At 43.4% G+C, this 15,053-nt stretch overlaps 1 protein-coding gene across 2 annotated transcripts in view; it reads right to left on the bottom strand.

Moving 5' to 3' along the window:
• Nucleotides 1-62: 62 nt before the first annotated feature.
• dvl1b (dishevelled segment polarity protein 1b) overlaps nucleotides 63-15,053 on the bottom strand; it is a 30,944-nt gene continuing 15,953 nt past the window's right edge. The window contains exons 5-15 of one of the 2 annotated variants that reach the window (XM_035520343.2): nucleotides 14,242-14,380; nucleotides 11,743-11,836; nucleotides 11,585-11,654; nucleotides 11,280-11,419; nucleotides 9,770-9,846; nucleotides 9,600-9,667; nucleotides 8,277-8,354; nucleotides 8,054-8,188; nucleotides 5,981-6,148; nucleotides 5,585-5,794; nucleotides 63-2,129 (exon numbers count right to left, since the gene is read on the bottom strand). In XM_035520343.2, the coding sequence (XP_035376236.1) occupies nucleotides 1,600-2,129; nucleotides 5,585-5,794; nucleotides 5,981-6,148; nucleotides 8,054-8,188; nucleotides 8,277-8,354; nucleotides 9,600-9,667; nucleotides 9,770-9,846; nucleotides 11,280-11,419; nucleotides 11,585-11,654; nucleotides 11,743-11,836; nucleotides 14,242-14,380 (1,709 nt within the window). In that variant the 3' untranslated portion in view covers nucleotides 63-1,599. The remainder of the gene's footprint in view (nucleotides 2,130-5,584; nucleotides 5,795-5,980; nucleotides 6,149-8,053; nucleotides 8,189-8,276; nucleotides 8,355-9,599; nucleotides 9,668-9,769; nucleotides 9,847-11,279; nucleotides 11,420-11,584; nucleotides 11,655-11,742; nucleotides 11,837-14,241; nucleotides 14,381-15,053) is intronic. The other variant, XM_081705105.1, reaches the window with a different exon arrangement.

The following is a 15,053-nucleotide window of genomic DNA, read 5'->3' as shown; positions in this document are numbered from 1 at the left end:
ATGTGTTTGATCAGTAATGAGAAATATGAAATACAAAACAAAACAGCTGAACACCTTCCAGATGAAATTTCAACTTGTATTCACACAGTCATGTGTAATCAAATTTGCATTTTACATCAATTTACAAAAGAAGGCATGACCATGACCTATTGTACATATTTTATACATTTTTTTTAATTTCTCATATGTACAATAAAAATGGAAGTCTGTACACTGTGACTCCACCCTCCCCCATCTTCCCATTGGACAGAAATAAAAGAAGCACCTGAATATGTACAATGTTTAACACTAAGATGTGCATATAAGATGTGCCAGGTAGGTTGAATGCTGTGGTAACTCGAGGGCAGGCAGGATGTTAAGAAGGTGGATACCTCACAATAGCACAAAGTATTCTAAACACATCCCACTCTTCATTTAGAGGGAATTTCGACACATTTGCCACTAATTTCTGCTCAAATTGACATTAACAACAAGCAAACATACATTACTACAGATTGTTGGTTCATGTTGTTTAGATAGCACTGGCAGGTAACCATGCCCCTTCCATCACAGTAAAAAGAAGCTGTTGAACCCTTCTTCACCAAGAGAAGGGAAACTGCAGTTTTGTTTAGCTTACAATAAAATAAATGAAGATATGCACGCACTCCTAGAACTTCAGAAGCACTTGGCTTACGCAGCTGATGACACCTCAGTTTTTATGCTTTCTCTCGCTCTGTCTATGTCTCTTTCCAGGTTCTTGAGTTTACCCTGTAATTCCAAAGTGAAAGAATGTGAATATAATGACCTCAGTTAACATCTGTCTGTACTTTATAGATGCCTGGTGAGAGACATTATAGAGGTCTACAGCCAGGGTAGAGTAATTGGTAAAAATGCACAATTTATTTTATTTAGAGTTTGACACAGAGAACTATCTCATTAATGTTCAAAGGTATATCAATATCAGTAAATTTTGAGTATGAAATTATGAAAACTAAAGGACTGGGTTTGGAACTGGTTTGAATGCTCTACTGGTTTGCAGGCATATCAAATGCGGGCTGTTTACCTGTTTACTAAGCTTTGAAATTGTGTAGTGACAGCTTCTGACCAGCAGAGGGGGATGTCTGATTGTCTTCTAGTCTAGTATGAATTCAGCTTAACAGTGCCCCTGGAGGACATCTGCGGTGGTAATAAAGGTAGATGTAAGATGGGTTAATTATTATATTTTATAAAATTAACACATTTATCTTATAGGTGCATTTTGTGGCTCATTGTCTAGAGGTTTTGACTAATTTCAGTGGACGTTTTGTTGTTTTTTTGTTATCAGCCTAGAAAAAACAATCACCAATGTCTATTTATATAGTGATTTTATCCATGTAACACTTTGGTTTAAACTTGCCCCATGTGATTATCTTCAACATGTTCCATACAAACCAGAGCCAAAATCCACAGAGTCACAGCAAAAAAAGTGGAAAGTGACTGCTACACCTCGGAGGAAAGCAGGACTAACTGAACAGGAGCACTTGTGTATGCTGTTGGCATGGAGACAGAAGAGAGGAGCCATGAGAGTGCTGACCCCACACGCCACCTCTCCTGCCCATGTTTCAGAGCAGCGTTGCGCGATCACATGATGTCCACAAAGAACTCGCAGGGGTTACCCATGGCATGCTGGAATGACTGACGGCTTGCTGTGAGTTCTGGAGGGATGGACGCAAGCTCGCGGACTGGTGGCGCCCCTGGGGGCCCACTGCTAATGGCCCCTTTAGGGGGAAGTCTGGCTAGACTATAGGGAGGAGGCAGACCAGGAGGGCCGTAAGAGGAGGCGTGGCTCCGTTCACTGTGCGCACAGGAGGTGTGGCCTTGCTTGTGAAAGGAGGCATGGCTGTAGGAGAAGGAGGCGCGGCTATGGTGTGAGGGCACTCGGCTTCGGTGAGAGTGGGTTTTGCTATGTCCAGAGTGGGCGTGGCTATGGGATGATATGGCGTGGCTGCGGTGGCTTAGCTGACTGGTCGAACGCTCGCCCCACCTACCCCCTCCCCGAGTGCCTGTTTCTGATTGGCTGCCGCCACTGCCTGTCAACTTGCGGTCCCTGTCCCGGGGCACTGGCCGCTGGCTTCTCCCAGCACTGGGGTTGGAACTGCTGCTGCGACTTCCTGAAAGCGAGAAAAAAGCAAATTACAAACCTGCACAGACACGTTTCATAGTGTACATCACCTACATCTTGTTTGGTAAAAGACAGAAAAAACTCTTCCCAGATTTTTAAACATTTTGATGCATCTTAAATAAAATCTGTTCAAATGTTGATCCAAATACACATTTAGGCGAACAATTAAAAAGGTGAAAAACAGGAGTCGTGTCATGTCGAATATGGACCAAGTTGAACTGCATCTGATTAAACAGTGAATGAACTTACATTTAGCGATATATGAATTGTTTTTGATTTTTCAAGACAATTACACTGCATGAACAACACTGAATAATATACACATTTTGACTGAATCAGGTTGGGATGATTCTGATTTTGGATGGATATGTGAATGATTACTAGATGCTCATGTTTTTGTATCACAGAAAAAAATGAAAAAGCACCAAAAATAACAAACCACACTTGCAACTGAAAGACTGCGTGATTCCCTTTGTATCAAAAAAGAAAATCACTAACTTCTCAAAATGTAAGCAGCAACACTCTGATACAAGTCTGTAGTGAAAGTATAATTTATAAGTTATCCAGCTCTTTTGAGATGGTGAATTTCTTTTTAACATAACTGCACACCACCAAAACATGCTCAGAGACAGAGAGGCAGGTGAGCCAATGGAAGGAAACCAAAGCAAGCGAGTTGCCTGTGTCACAGTGCGAAGCATGAACATGAGGGAGAGAGTGAGAGAGGGAGAGGGAGAGAGAGAGAGGAGAGAGAGAGAGAGAGAGAGAGAGAGAGAGAGAGAGAGAGAGAGAGAGAGAGAGCGAGAAAGAGAGGGAGGCAGTCTTACCGGACACCCCAGCGGTGGGACTACCTCCTCCATCAGCCTGCCATTGCCCAGCAGAAACAGAGGGAACAACACAGTTACACAGTGACCCTGCCTACAGAACAGTTACACAGTGACCCTACCTACAGAGCACAGTTAAACAGTGACCCTGCCTATAGACCAGTTACACAGTGACCCTGCCTACAGAACACAATTACAGTGACCCTACCTAGACCAGTTACACAGTGACCCTGCCTACAGAACAGTTACAGTGACCCTACCTAGACCAGTTACACAGTGACCCTGCCTACAGAACACAGATACACAGTGACCCTGCCTACAGAACAGTTACAGAGTGACCCTACCTACAGACCATAGTTACACAGTGACCCTGCCTACAGAACAGTTACACAGTGACCCTACCTACAGACCACAGTTACATCGTTGCCCTGCCTACAGACCATAGTTACAGTGACCCTACCTACAGAACAGTTACACAGTGACCCTGCCTACAGAACAGTTACACAGTGACCCTGCCTACAGAACAGTTACAGTGACCCTACCTAGACCAGTTACACAGTGACCCTGCCTACAGAACAGTTACACAGTGACCCTGCCTACAGAACACAGTTACACAGTGACCCTGCCTACAGAACACAGTTACACAGTGACCCTACCTACAGACCACAGTTACATCGTGGCCCTGCCTACAGACCATAGTTACAGTGACTCTACCTACAGAACACAGTTACACAGTGACCCTATCTACAGATAGTTACATCGTGGCCCTATATGCAGAACACAATTACACAGTGACCCTTCTCACAGATACTGTTACATAGTTGCCCTAACTATAGTACACAGTGTCCATATCTACCAAACACAGTGGCCCTTCTTAGACAATACAGTTACCCAGTGGTCCTGCCTACAGAATATAGTTACAAATTGGCCTTGTCTACAGCACACAGTCACATGGTGACCCTACCTACAGAAGAGTTATAAAATAGTCCTGCCTACAGAACACAATTACACAGTGACCGCACCAACAGAACAGTGACCCTGCCTACAGAAGACAATTACACAGTGACCGCACCAGCAGAACAGTGACCCTGCCTACAGAACACAGTTACACAATGGCCTTGCCTACAGAACACAGGTATAGTGTCCCTACCTACAGACTACAGCTACACAATGGCTCTACCTACAGAACAGTTACACAGTGGCCATACATACAGAACACAGTTACACAGAGACCCTACCTACAGAATATAGTTACACGGTGACCTTATCTACAGAACACAGAAGGCTCTGCCTACAGAACACAGTTACACAGTGGACATACTTCCAGAACAAGCTCATGCTAGCATCCTCCAGCCTGTGCTGTTAACACAGGCCAAATCAGGTACTTAACTGGGCACGTGCTTCACTCATTCTTTTGCAATGTATTTATTCTCACAAATGAAGACGGTATTTCTATTAGTAATTTGTGATGTTAATGCATTGGTATACAGTATATACTGTATGCAAACCCTGTACCTCAACCTCAAAATATTTTCACAGCTAATGAAAATATCTGACCACAAGATAAATACAGCAACCTAATACTAAACTCCTGTTTTCAAGGACTCATCACAACTGCATTAAATCCAAGTGCACTCTTTCCATTCCACCGTTCCAATGTATTATCACCATACAGAACATGCCCACACAGCCACTCTAACTACTCTTTCCTTCCAGGATTTGGCTGTATTCTGAGCTGCTCCACTCTCCTCCAGTACACGACAGTAGTGAATATTATGGAGTGAAGGAAATCTACGAATGACATGAGTCACGCTGAACTACCAGCAAAATGTCATGGGGTTTGTGGGGAAAAAAATGTATCGAAAATAAAAGTTCTGAGGCAGTGGTGGAGGTTATGAAATGAGTGAGTTAATATTGCCATGTGACAATGGGTTTTGATTTTGAAGCAGAGAAATTTCAGGTCGACTGCACTGTACTGTGCCCTGGGCTGCATGTGTATGGATGGTTCTAGAAAGCTGTTTAGGGCTAACAGTTAAAGAGTCATTAATGTGAAGGAACAAATCTTTGCATTGCCCCTTGTGTTTAGCAAATAAGATGTAATAAGATATAATAAGAAGTTATAAAGCTCCTGACTACTACCACCAATCTCTCAATGTCAGCCAAAAGTGAATAAAAATTGCATTTGGCTTTGAAGTTTAAAGACACCTATGAGAGATGAAGCTTTGTGATATAATCAAACAATATCTCAGAGCTTTAAGGAGATTTCAGCTTCAAATTCTCTTTAAAGCAGCCTGACCAGCTCAAGTCAACAGGAGCACTTTCTGTGCAGTGGTTGCCTCCCCCCCTGCAACAAGATCCTTCACAGTTCAGTAGCTTGGTGAGCTGGATCAAGTGTGCTTGTTCAGAAACAGAACAAGTCTGCAGGAAGGGAGTCCCACTGCCACTAACAGTGTCTAAACAAAGGCAGGTGGGCCAAGCATTTGCAGTGCACGCGCACACACACACACACACACACACACACACACACACACACACACACACACACACACACACTCGCACTCGCACACATGTGCACACATGTGCAGACACACACCACACACACAGATGCACACACTACACCCACCCTCGCTGTGCTGGCTGCCTGCACTGCCGCTGTGGAAGCTGTGGCAGGGGTCGGAGTACCCCGGGGGAAAGCCAGGGGGCGCTGATGAAAAGGGTGGGTAGGGAAAAGGCTGCCCCCCCGTTGGCCAGGGATTGGAGGGTGGGGGGAGAGGTGCCAGTGAGTCTGAACCACCACCACTGGAACCTTCATTTAGGTTCAGCGAAGCCATGTCTGAGAGCATGAAAACAATGACGAGTGCAGAGGAGAAAAATACAACAATGGATAAGGGACCGACATAAGCAGGAAGGCAACTTTTACTTTCAGATAGCATGAAAACTTTATTTTAAACAGATTTGAAATGTGGTATATTTAACATGGTAGACTGTGTTGAGAAGGGTCGTGGGGTGTGGGGAGTACTTTGGCAGAGGTCTCCAAATGTGTAGTAGCACTGCTCTGAAAAGGTGATCTTGTTGACGGTGTGTCTGAGGTAGCCGTGCTTCAGCATGCTACTAGCATACTTGCGGGCATCACGTCGGTCCTTAAAGCCCTCCACCCGCGAGTATAGCCAGTCTACCACATCAGCTCCTACAGCACAGAGGGTTCAGGCACACAGGAATGAACACACACACACACACACACACACACACACAAAAGATCCACATGTATTCATTACTTATTTATACAGATAACAAAAAACACGATAAAACTAGACAACCCTAGTTGAACACACATGTGTCAACAGAACGACATCGGACAAGCCTTGCTGTCTCAGAGGGAGCGTGTGATGCGATGCGTCTTCTTCGCCTTACTGCTGAGGAAAATACCTCAGCCTGCTCTCCTGTCAGAATAATCTGCTCTGTAGTAGGCTAAAATATTAGTCCACTTTGCACTTTGCAGTAGTTAATTTCAGCCACTACAATTAATGTTTTAAAGATGGTGAATTACCCCCCCCCCCCCAATTTCAAGAGAAGGAACCTTTCAGAAATGAAAGACACTATATTACAAAAACAAACACTACATGCAAGCAATACAAGTTAATATCAGAGCAGTTCAGATTACAAAAACAAAGTCATCAGCACTTAACAAAGCACATAACAAAGCACATAGATATATATGCCATGAATAACGTTTCTAAACATCTCCCACTGTGAGGCTGGGAAGGTATCGGCTCTTACACACAGAAATCTATAGAATACTTTCATCTATTTATGCTTACACTGTGTTGTAATTAACTGATTACTGTTATATGTTAAGTTTTAGTTTAAACCTATTCTACATCCCAATCACAGCACTCTGAGTTCTTTATTGTCAGTGGGAAGAAGTTATAGCAGAAGTATTATATCCAGTTATGTGCTTTTACGTTTTCTATTTTACAGAAACGTGGGATGCCTTTAGCCGTATCAGTCTTTAACTCCATTGTAATACTTGTCCTGCACACATGTCACTGCAGGAAACCCCTCTTCTGTTTATTCATTCCTGACTGTTTCACCAGCCCCTCCCCAGACAAAGCTCGTCTCAGAAGTTGTGTTCCCCTCAGAGCATAGAACAAGCCATCAGTTGCAGGAAAGCGTGGGAATGGCATGAAAGAGCCTCCTATTTTATTTTGTTTTGCTTTCCAGTACAAGTTCACTGTAATGAAGACGAAGACTGAAGGTTAAATGCTCTGTCCGCTGTGCCAGGGAGCTGGCCAGTGGTCAGAGCTCATGTTTTCCTCCTGACAGCCACGGGTTCAAGTACCGGTTAGGGTGGCTGCATTCAACCTTTGTTACAGTCACATACAAACATGGTTTATGATTACAGTGGTTAAAGAGAAACCCAATATGAAATTCCCCATAGATATTAATCAACTCCCTTCAATGTTAAAAATACAGAAGCACTGTGTACAGATTTACTTACCTATAACAGCTCTGTGTGCAGGGAGTTGATTACCTATAACAGCTCTGTGTACAGGGAGTTGATTACCTATAACAGCTCTGTGTACAGGGAGTTGATTACCTATAACAGCTCTGTGTACAGGGAGTTGATTACCTATAACAGCTCTGTGTACAGGGAGTTGATTACCTATAACAGCTCTGTGTACAGGGAGTTGATTACCTATAACAACTCTGTGTACAGGGAGTTGATTACCTATAACAACTCTGTGTACAGGGAGTTGATTACCTATAACAGCTCTGTGTACAGGGTGTTGATTACCTATAACAGCTCTGTGTGCAGGGAGTTGCTCACCTATAACAGCTCTGTGTACAGGGAGTTGCTCACCTATAACAGCTCTGTGTGCAGGGAGTTGCTCACCTATAACAGCTCTGTGTGCAGGGAGTTGCTCACCTATAACAGTTCTGTGTACAGGGAGTTGCTCACCTATAACAGCTCTGTGTACAGGGAGTTGCTCACCTATAACAGCTCTGTGTACTGGGAGTTGCTCACCTATAACAGCTCTGTGTGCAGGGAGTTGCTCACCTATAACAGCTCTGTGTGCAGGGAGTTGCTCACCTATAACAGCATTAGCGATGGTTATCTTCAGCCACATCCGGTCCCTGATCTCTAGGCCTGAGTCTGGAAGCTGCATCACCTTCACAATGGTTGTCATGTCCGTCTTCCCGACTGTGAGTGGGAGGTCGTCAAACTCTGAAAAGCACAAAGCCTTCTGGTTTTGACGGAGAATGGTAAATTAAGTTCAAATTTTAGGGCAAAAGCAGAGGTGAATGTGACATACCATACTGTGGATAAGCTCCTGTAAGTGCAGTTGTGTGAGATATCCAGGCAGCAGGATCGATCGGCCGCACAGGTTCAGCTGGGAATATCGGGACCAAACAGGGATACTTTTTTAGAAGTCATTGAACATGTGTACAAATGATCCCTGTGTTTAAGATCAAGCATGTTTCTATTGTGATTATTGTTGATCTGTCTTTTGGTTAAATCCTCAAGTAAACTCAAGACAGTTGGGTCTAATTAAGACCGCATTAAGGGGTTTTCCATTAGAAATATTTTTTGTATTAAAAAATAATTAATTTGAAAAACCATAGCTGTAATGTCATTCATTGAAAGTAACTAGTGTAGCCCAAAACAAATCTGACATGTTTGTAAACGTATTAATAAAGAGGATATAAAGCAGCACAAGACACATTGCTTTTGTTTAGCAATGTTTACTATGCAGGAATGCTGTGTTTCTGCAAGACAAATAACAAACAAAGCAAGTAATAAACACATGTATCCCACTACACCTAGGACACACTCAAACAAGAGACCAAAGTGACACACTGCATTGACAGTCCAGGGTGACACACTTGGACGAGAGAACAGGGTGACACACTTGACCAAGAGTTCAGGGTGACACGCTTGATGAAGAGTCTAAGGTGACACACTTGATACCAGGCTCACACACTCAACCGAGAGACCTGGGTGAAGCACTCAACCAAGAGACCAGGTTGACACACTTGACCGAGTCCAGGGTGACACACTCAACTGAAAGTCCAGGCTCAAACACTCGACCGAGAGACTAGGCTGACGCGCTCATCTAAGAGACCAGGGTGACACACTTGACTGAGAGTCAAAGGTGACACACTCGACCGAGAGTCCAGGGTGACGTTTGACCAAGAGACCAGGTTGACGCACTTGACCAAGAGCCAAGGGTGAAACACTAAGCATCCATCCTTTGTTTGCTATGTAATTTTCTGTCTGAAAGACAGAATACACAACCTGAAATGCAATTTACAACTACTCAGGGTACAACATTCTCCAGTATTATCCATACAATGACTGCTATAACCCTGTAGCATGTCTATTACAGAACATTTGTCTTGTATTCAGTATTTAAGGTATACATCAATGTGAAGGGTTTTTGTTTAACCCTTCATAGTTCTCGGCTCTGTATAGTTTTTCCCAAGTAACAAGTCAGATAAAAAAAAACTAAGGATAAAAAAGTGTGTCTGTGTGCATGGGTGATTGTGCACAAGCATGTGTGTAAGCCGGTGTGTGTGTGTGTGTGTGTGTGTGTGTATGTGGCTAATTGTACACACGTGTGTGTGTGCAAGCTGACCTCTTGGTATGGTGAAGTAGCTCCTAGGTGAAGGGTCCCAGCACTTAGCCACAGTGAGACTGATCGGCCTGAAGGAGTATGGTGCACGTTTCAGTAAGTGCTCAGTTAATACACAAGTGACAGCCACATCGATGAACGTGTATGGTTTTAATCCAGTCCTTTTTAAGTACCCAGTCTTGGAGACAATCTCTCTGAGAATCCTTACAGCATCGTCGTTGCTCATATTCTCAAAGTTCACGTCATTCACCTGTAAGCCAGAAAGACAGGAAGGTTGTCACGTATGTTAACAGGCAGCACGGTGACACACAGCATTGGCATTATGCTTTTGCTGCTGATCATATCCTAAAGTAGCAAATAAAAAAGGTCTGTTTGTCGCCGCTGTCATGTGCCACTACTGCTGTTCCAATCTGGGGATGTGAAATCAAATCCGTACACCTCTGGGCATCATCATGTCTTTCGGCTTAGCTATTACGCTCCTAAACTGGATTCAGAAACCAGACGGGAGCAACACCTATGCCTCTAAGCTGCCCCTGGGATGTGAATCTAAAGAAGATATGGATAAAAAAGAGGGGAAAAAAACATTACTATGCTAATACTCTGTATATCGTGGTGGCATCTTGCCATATGGGAATCCACTGCCGCCGACACCATTACCTCAGCTTGCCATTTAATCAGGATTAGCAAACTGCTGGAGGTGTCTGACGGCTGGGACACTGAAGACAGCGGTGATGGTTGATTATACTGGGAGGCATGACCCAGGGGATGACCCCCCCCCAGCTTAGATCCAAAGTTTATCCTCTAAAACTGATGTAGAGGTAATGTCCCAGTGTCCCTGCACTGTTTAATCACTTTAATGCGACACCGTGGCTCAGCTAAGACATGGTATTACATTAAGCTGCTTTGTGGGTTAGGGAGGTGCAACAGAACATTGAAGGGGTTGTGTTCCAGTTTTGCTGTGTTCCAAACCACACTTTATGTTTTCGGATGCATTTATGGCTTTTTTCCATCTTACAGTAGAGGGTTTTCTAAGTTTGTGCATATATGTGCCTGTGATAAAACTTTCAAAAGCGTCCGAAGGGCAACGTTAAAAGCATTATAACACACAACAGATACGAGTTGTCTGTTGTGGATACGATCCAGTTTGATTTTTGATTTTATACCATTAGGCGTCTTTCTGAAACAGTCAACCAGGAACTGCTTGATTGTTTACCAACAAGCAGTGCGACATAAATGTATAGATTAGGGAAGGAAGAATGTTTCATATTTTTCACTAAATCTTTTGGCATTTGTGTACATTATGAAGCAAACAGAGAGGCGACTGCAAAGATTAAGATTTGTTTGAATGGATTTTCAAATGTATTTTTTTTCCAATACATTTTTTAAAGATAAAACCTGCATTTTGAGGGAATTCAGCAAAAAATACTGAATTCCCTCAAAATATGAGTTTAATTTAAAAAGAAAAGATTTTGATGTATCATCTCGAGGGAAAAAAGTATCTTAAAACAGTACTGTTTTAGCCTGAACTTCCTGATTTAAAACAATCCATATCACCTAAGATCCTGAGTTAAGTATCACTGAGAGTTTTAAATTCAGATCCACTGTTCTGAGCAACTTCTTTTTTATTGTTGCTTTTTTAAAAATTATACGGTTTTATTGGTTTATCACCAGACTATTAGTCACCTGCAGGAGCATATCTCCTGGCTCTATCCTTCCGTCTGCTGCAACTGCTCCTCCCTTCATGATGGAGCCAATGTAGATGCCTCCATCACCACGGTCATTACTCTGTCCCACAATACTGATGCCCAGAAAGTTGTACTTCTCTGCAGGGAGGTAGAGAGGCATAAACGGATATGCATGTGTGTGGTTTTTTGTGTGTGTGTGTGTGTGTGTGTGTGTGTGTGTGTGTGTGTGTGTGTGTGTGTGTGTGTGTGTGTGTGTGTGTGTGTGTGTGTTTGTGTGTGCAAGGGTGGTTGTGGGGCTCTTACCCATGTTGAGTGTAACGGTGATAATGTTCAAACTCATGGTTGAATCTGTGATACTGCTGAAAGAGGATGACTGTGGAGAGGAAAAGAGATGCTCTCAATACACACACACACACACACACACACACACACACACTGCGGTCTGATGTGTGAGGTCATACCCGGTCAATCTTGGGCACTTTATGGCGCCTGCGTCTACGCTTGTGCCTCCTCATTAGCTGGGAAGAGGAGCTCTGTTCTGTGGAACTGCTCAGTCTGAGTCAGTCACACACACACACACACACACACAAATTATGGAAAAGTAACATGAACAATGAAGATATTTTTAAAAATGCATTGAAAACAGTGCTAGTGTAAGGAAAAGTACACACGTATCTTAAAGAAGTGAGGGATGGGGGGCACAGTAGATCTATGATTACTAGCAAGAGCTGTTTTAATTTAAGAATTTATCGAAAATAAGTAAAATATTTTACTCAGTTGATATATGTACTTAAGAACAAGTCAAATCTGTTTAGGTGTCTGAAACACCTCAACATCCTATTTACAAACGATTTGTTTCATTTTTTATTTGTCGTGAATTCTCATTTTACTTTAGATGGTAACGGGTATAGCTCCTAATACACTCCTAAGCGTTCAGCATCGTCTTCTTGTAATGTCTCATGTTGGTCTAGTTAGCATAGTCCATCATCACTTTTGTGAGTGCTTTAACCGCTCAAAAATATTTTCTGACTATGTAACAATGTCAAAATGGCTCAGTGAAGTGGTTTGGATCCAAACTGATTAAGCAGGTGTCACATGACCAGGTGTCAACTTCAAGTTTGTTGTTGTCATGTGTAGAAAATTCATTAGACTATGTACAGTGAATTTCTTACTTATATGCTTCTCCACAGATTAAACAATTAATAGAGTAGTGGAACATTAAAATAAAAGGAAATACTAAGCACAATAAAATAAATTCTAAGCAGGTAGAATTTGGGAGTAGAAATACAAAGTGTTGCAGTACAAAGTGACAAACAATGGGAGAAATCAGTAAAACAGATAGTTAGCAGATGACAGGTATTCATATTGCATATTAGTGGGTGTTGAACAGTCTGTAGTCAGCGTGTTGTGTGTTGAGCTGTCTTGTAGCCTTGGGGTAGAAGCTATCCCCGAATCTCGCTGGGCGTGTCCGGAGTCTGAGCCGAGCTTCCCATAGGACTGAAGGGAGGGGCGTGTTGGTGCAGGGTACTAGTAAACATCCTAAACTGCTCGCAGCTGCATGCTGATCGCCCTCTGAGATGTTTTAACTACTATTTGTAGGGCTTTCCTGTCCTCTGTTGGGCAGCTAACACACCAGAACTTAATACACCCTGTGAGGGTGGACTCCACACCACACCTGTGTTAAACGGTCAGGACTGTAGTGGACATCTGGGCGTTCCTCAGATGCCTGAGGAAGTGAAGGCATTACTGAGGGTGACTCCAAGGACTTGAGGCTGGTGACCCTCTCCACATGGTCACAGGGTTAACAGTGGTGTTTTGGAATCAAGTGGGAGTTTTTAGGGAGATTTAAAGATGTCTATAAAAACAGCAGCCAATTGTTTACTTCATGTTTAACGCACGACCTGAAATTCCATCCAGACTGGCAGCTTTGTTCACTGTTTAACTTCTTCACATCCACAACAGATCGATACAGGAACTTGTGCTGCCATAACTCTGTTTACAGGCTCCAAACAGGCATAAAATATTTTCAGTTCATCTGGGAGATATGCACTGGCAGATCTGAAGGCACAAGCCTGTGGTTTACAGTGGGTTTGGGTCTGAATTCCCCACCACAGCCAATGCACATCTTGTTTGCACTACGCTCTATTGGTGTACTCATGTTTCATGCAGGTGATGGTTTTCCAGCGATCGTTCCTGTATTACTTGCATGCATGCTTGCACACATCTCCAGTGCAACCACAGACCTTATGATGGACTTCCAGATTAAATCATGGTTTCTCGTTGGGAAATGAATGGACTCGTGGGTATACAGTCGATCACCCAGTACCTAACGAAGTCCATGTACGCTGTGGTGAACCTCATCCAGATCAGAGGATGGATTTCTGAAGGAGGATGGGTTTCTGGGCAGTACATGTCTTTGGGTAACACTAATTGAGTAGGTAACAATTACTGTTACTGTTACTTTGGGTAACAGTGACCATGTAGTCATCTCAAAACACATGCAAATGAACAGTGATTGATTGATTAATACCCCTAATGAGAGAGGAGACATGTTGATGGTATTTGGGGTAAAAATTTGGAATTTAAATCTTCCAGGATGTTTACCAGGAAACTGCTGAGTATCTGTGGTCATAGTCCATGGCACTTCATTCTCACCTACACACCAGCTCAGCATCCCCACCTTCATGGTTGAGTCTTACAGGTGTTACTAGGTGAATCACTATGGCTATATTCGTTGCAAGAGATCCAAGATAGCAACTCTGGGTCTAAAACAATGAATGTTGTATTTTGCCAAATTACACTGCCTATTTTTAGAATTGTATGGTGATCATTAATAACGAGAAACTGGCTGAGAAAATAACGACATTAACAAGACAATATGCACAAAACAAGTGTGTGACGCTTGCCATGCACCAGTGGCTTTTTGGATAATGGCTTGTCTGTGCTGTGGAGCCACTGACCTGCTGCCATCCTCGTCCTCCTCACTGTCGATGAAGGAGCTTGACTCCAGTTCACTGCTCATCATAGAGGCGCTGTCACACACCATTGCTGTTTCCCTTACGCCCCGCTCAGCTTTGGAGTGACCGTTCACACGCGGGACTGAGGGTGGCCACACACGCACACACACACACACACACACAAACACACACAAACACACACACACACACACACACATGCAGATGTGCACACACACCACACGCAAAGACATACACACACAGAGACACGCATGTGCCCACACATGCAGACGCATAAATCCACACATACGCACACGCACGCACATACACAGGGCTCAGTATCACAGATGTACTTCAGAAAGGCTTTTTCCTGAAAGCAGGGACAGGTAGTACAGGTATGTGGATGGTAATTGCAACAATGCATTGCCCTTTTGGACAAAACTAATAATCATTTATAATAATAATCTTGAAAGAAATTCTGTGGGAACTTTGACAATTAAACTATATGGCTTGATCACACCTTGAGTACTACGACTCCCCTTTCACAAGTGCACAGTATGAGGGAGATTAAAAAGGTGCAGACAACATACATTGTTTTGGAAGTGGCAGAGGTTCGGGGTGGCAGCGGACTGGCTGGAAGGCCTGAGTGAGGCGGAGGCATCTCAAGGAGCCTGGGTGGGCGTGTACTTTCCGGGGAATGCCGAAACAATCCAACACAGTCGGTGTGGTCATGCTGCCTTCCCTTTGTGTGGTTACACTCTCCCTACCCACCCTTCCTACTAGCACATACACCCTGCACAAAAGCTTCTCAGTTCTTC

Source organism: Electrophorus electricus, chromosome 22 (genome assembly GCF_041902795.1).
Source record: "Electrophorus electricus isolate QZ-2024a chromosome 22, ASM4190279v1, whole genome shotgun sequence".
NCBI classification, from domain to species: domain Eukaryota; kingdom Metazoa; phylum Chordata; class Actinopteri; order Gymnotiformes; family Gymnotidae; genus Electrophorus; species Electrophorus electricus.
This window is presented reverse-complemented; position numbering and strand designations above follow the sequence as displayed.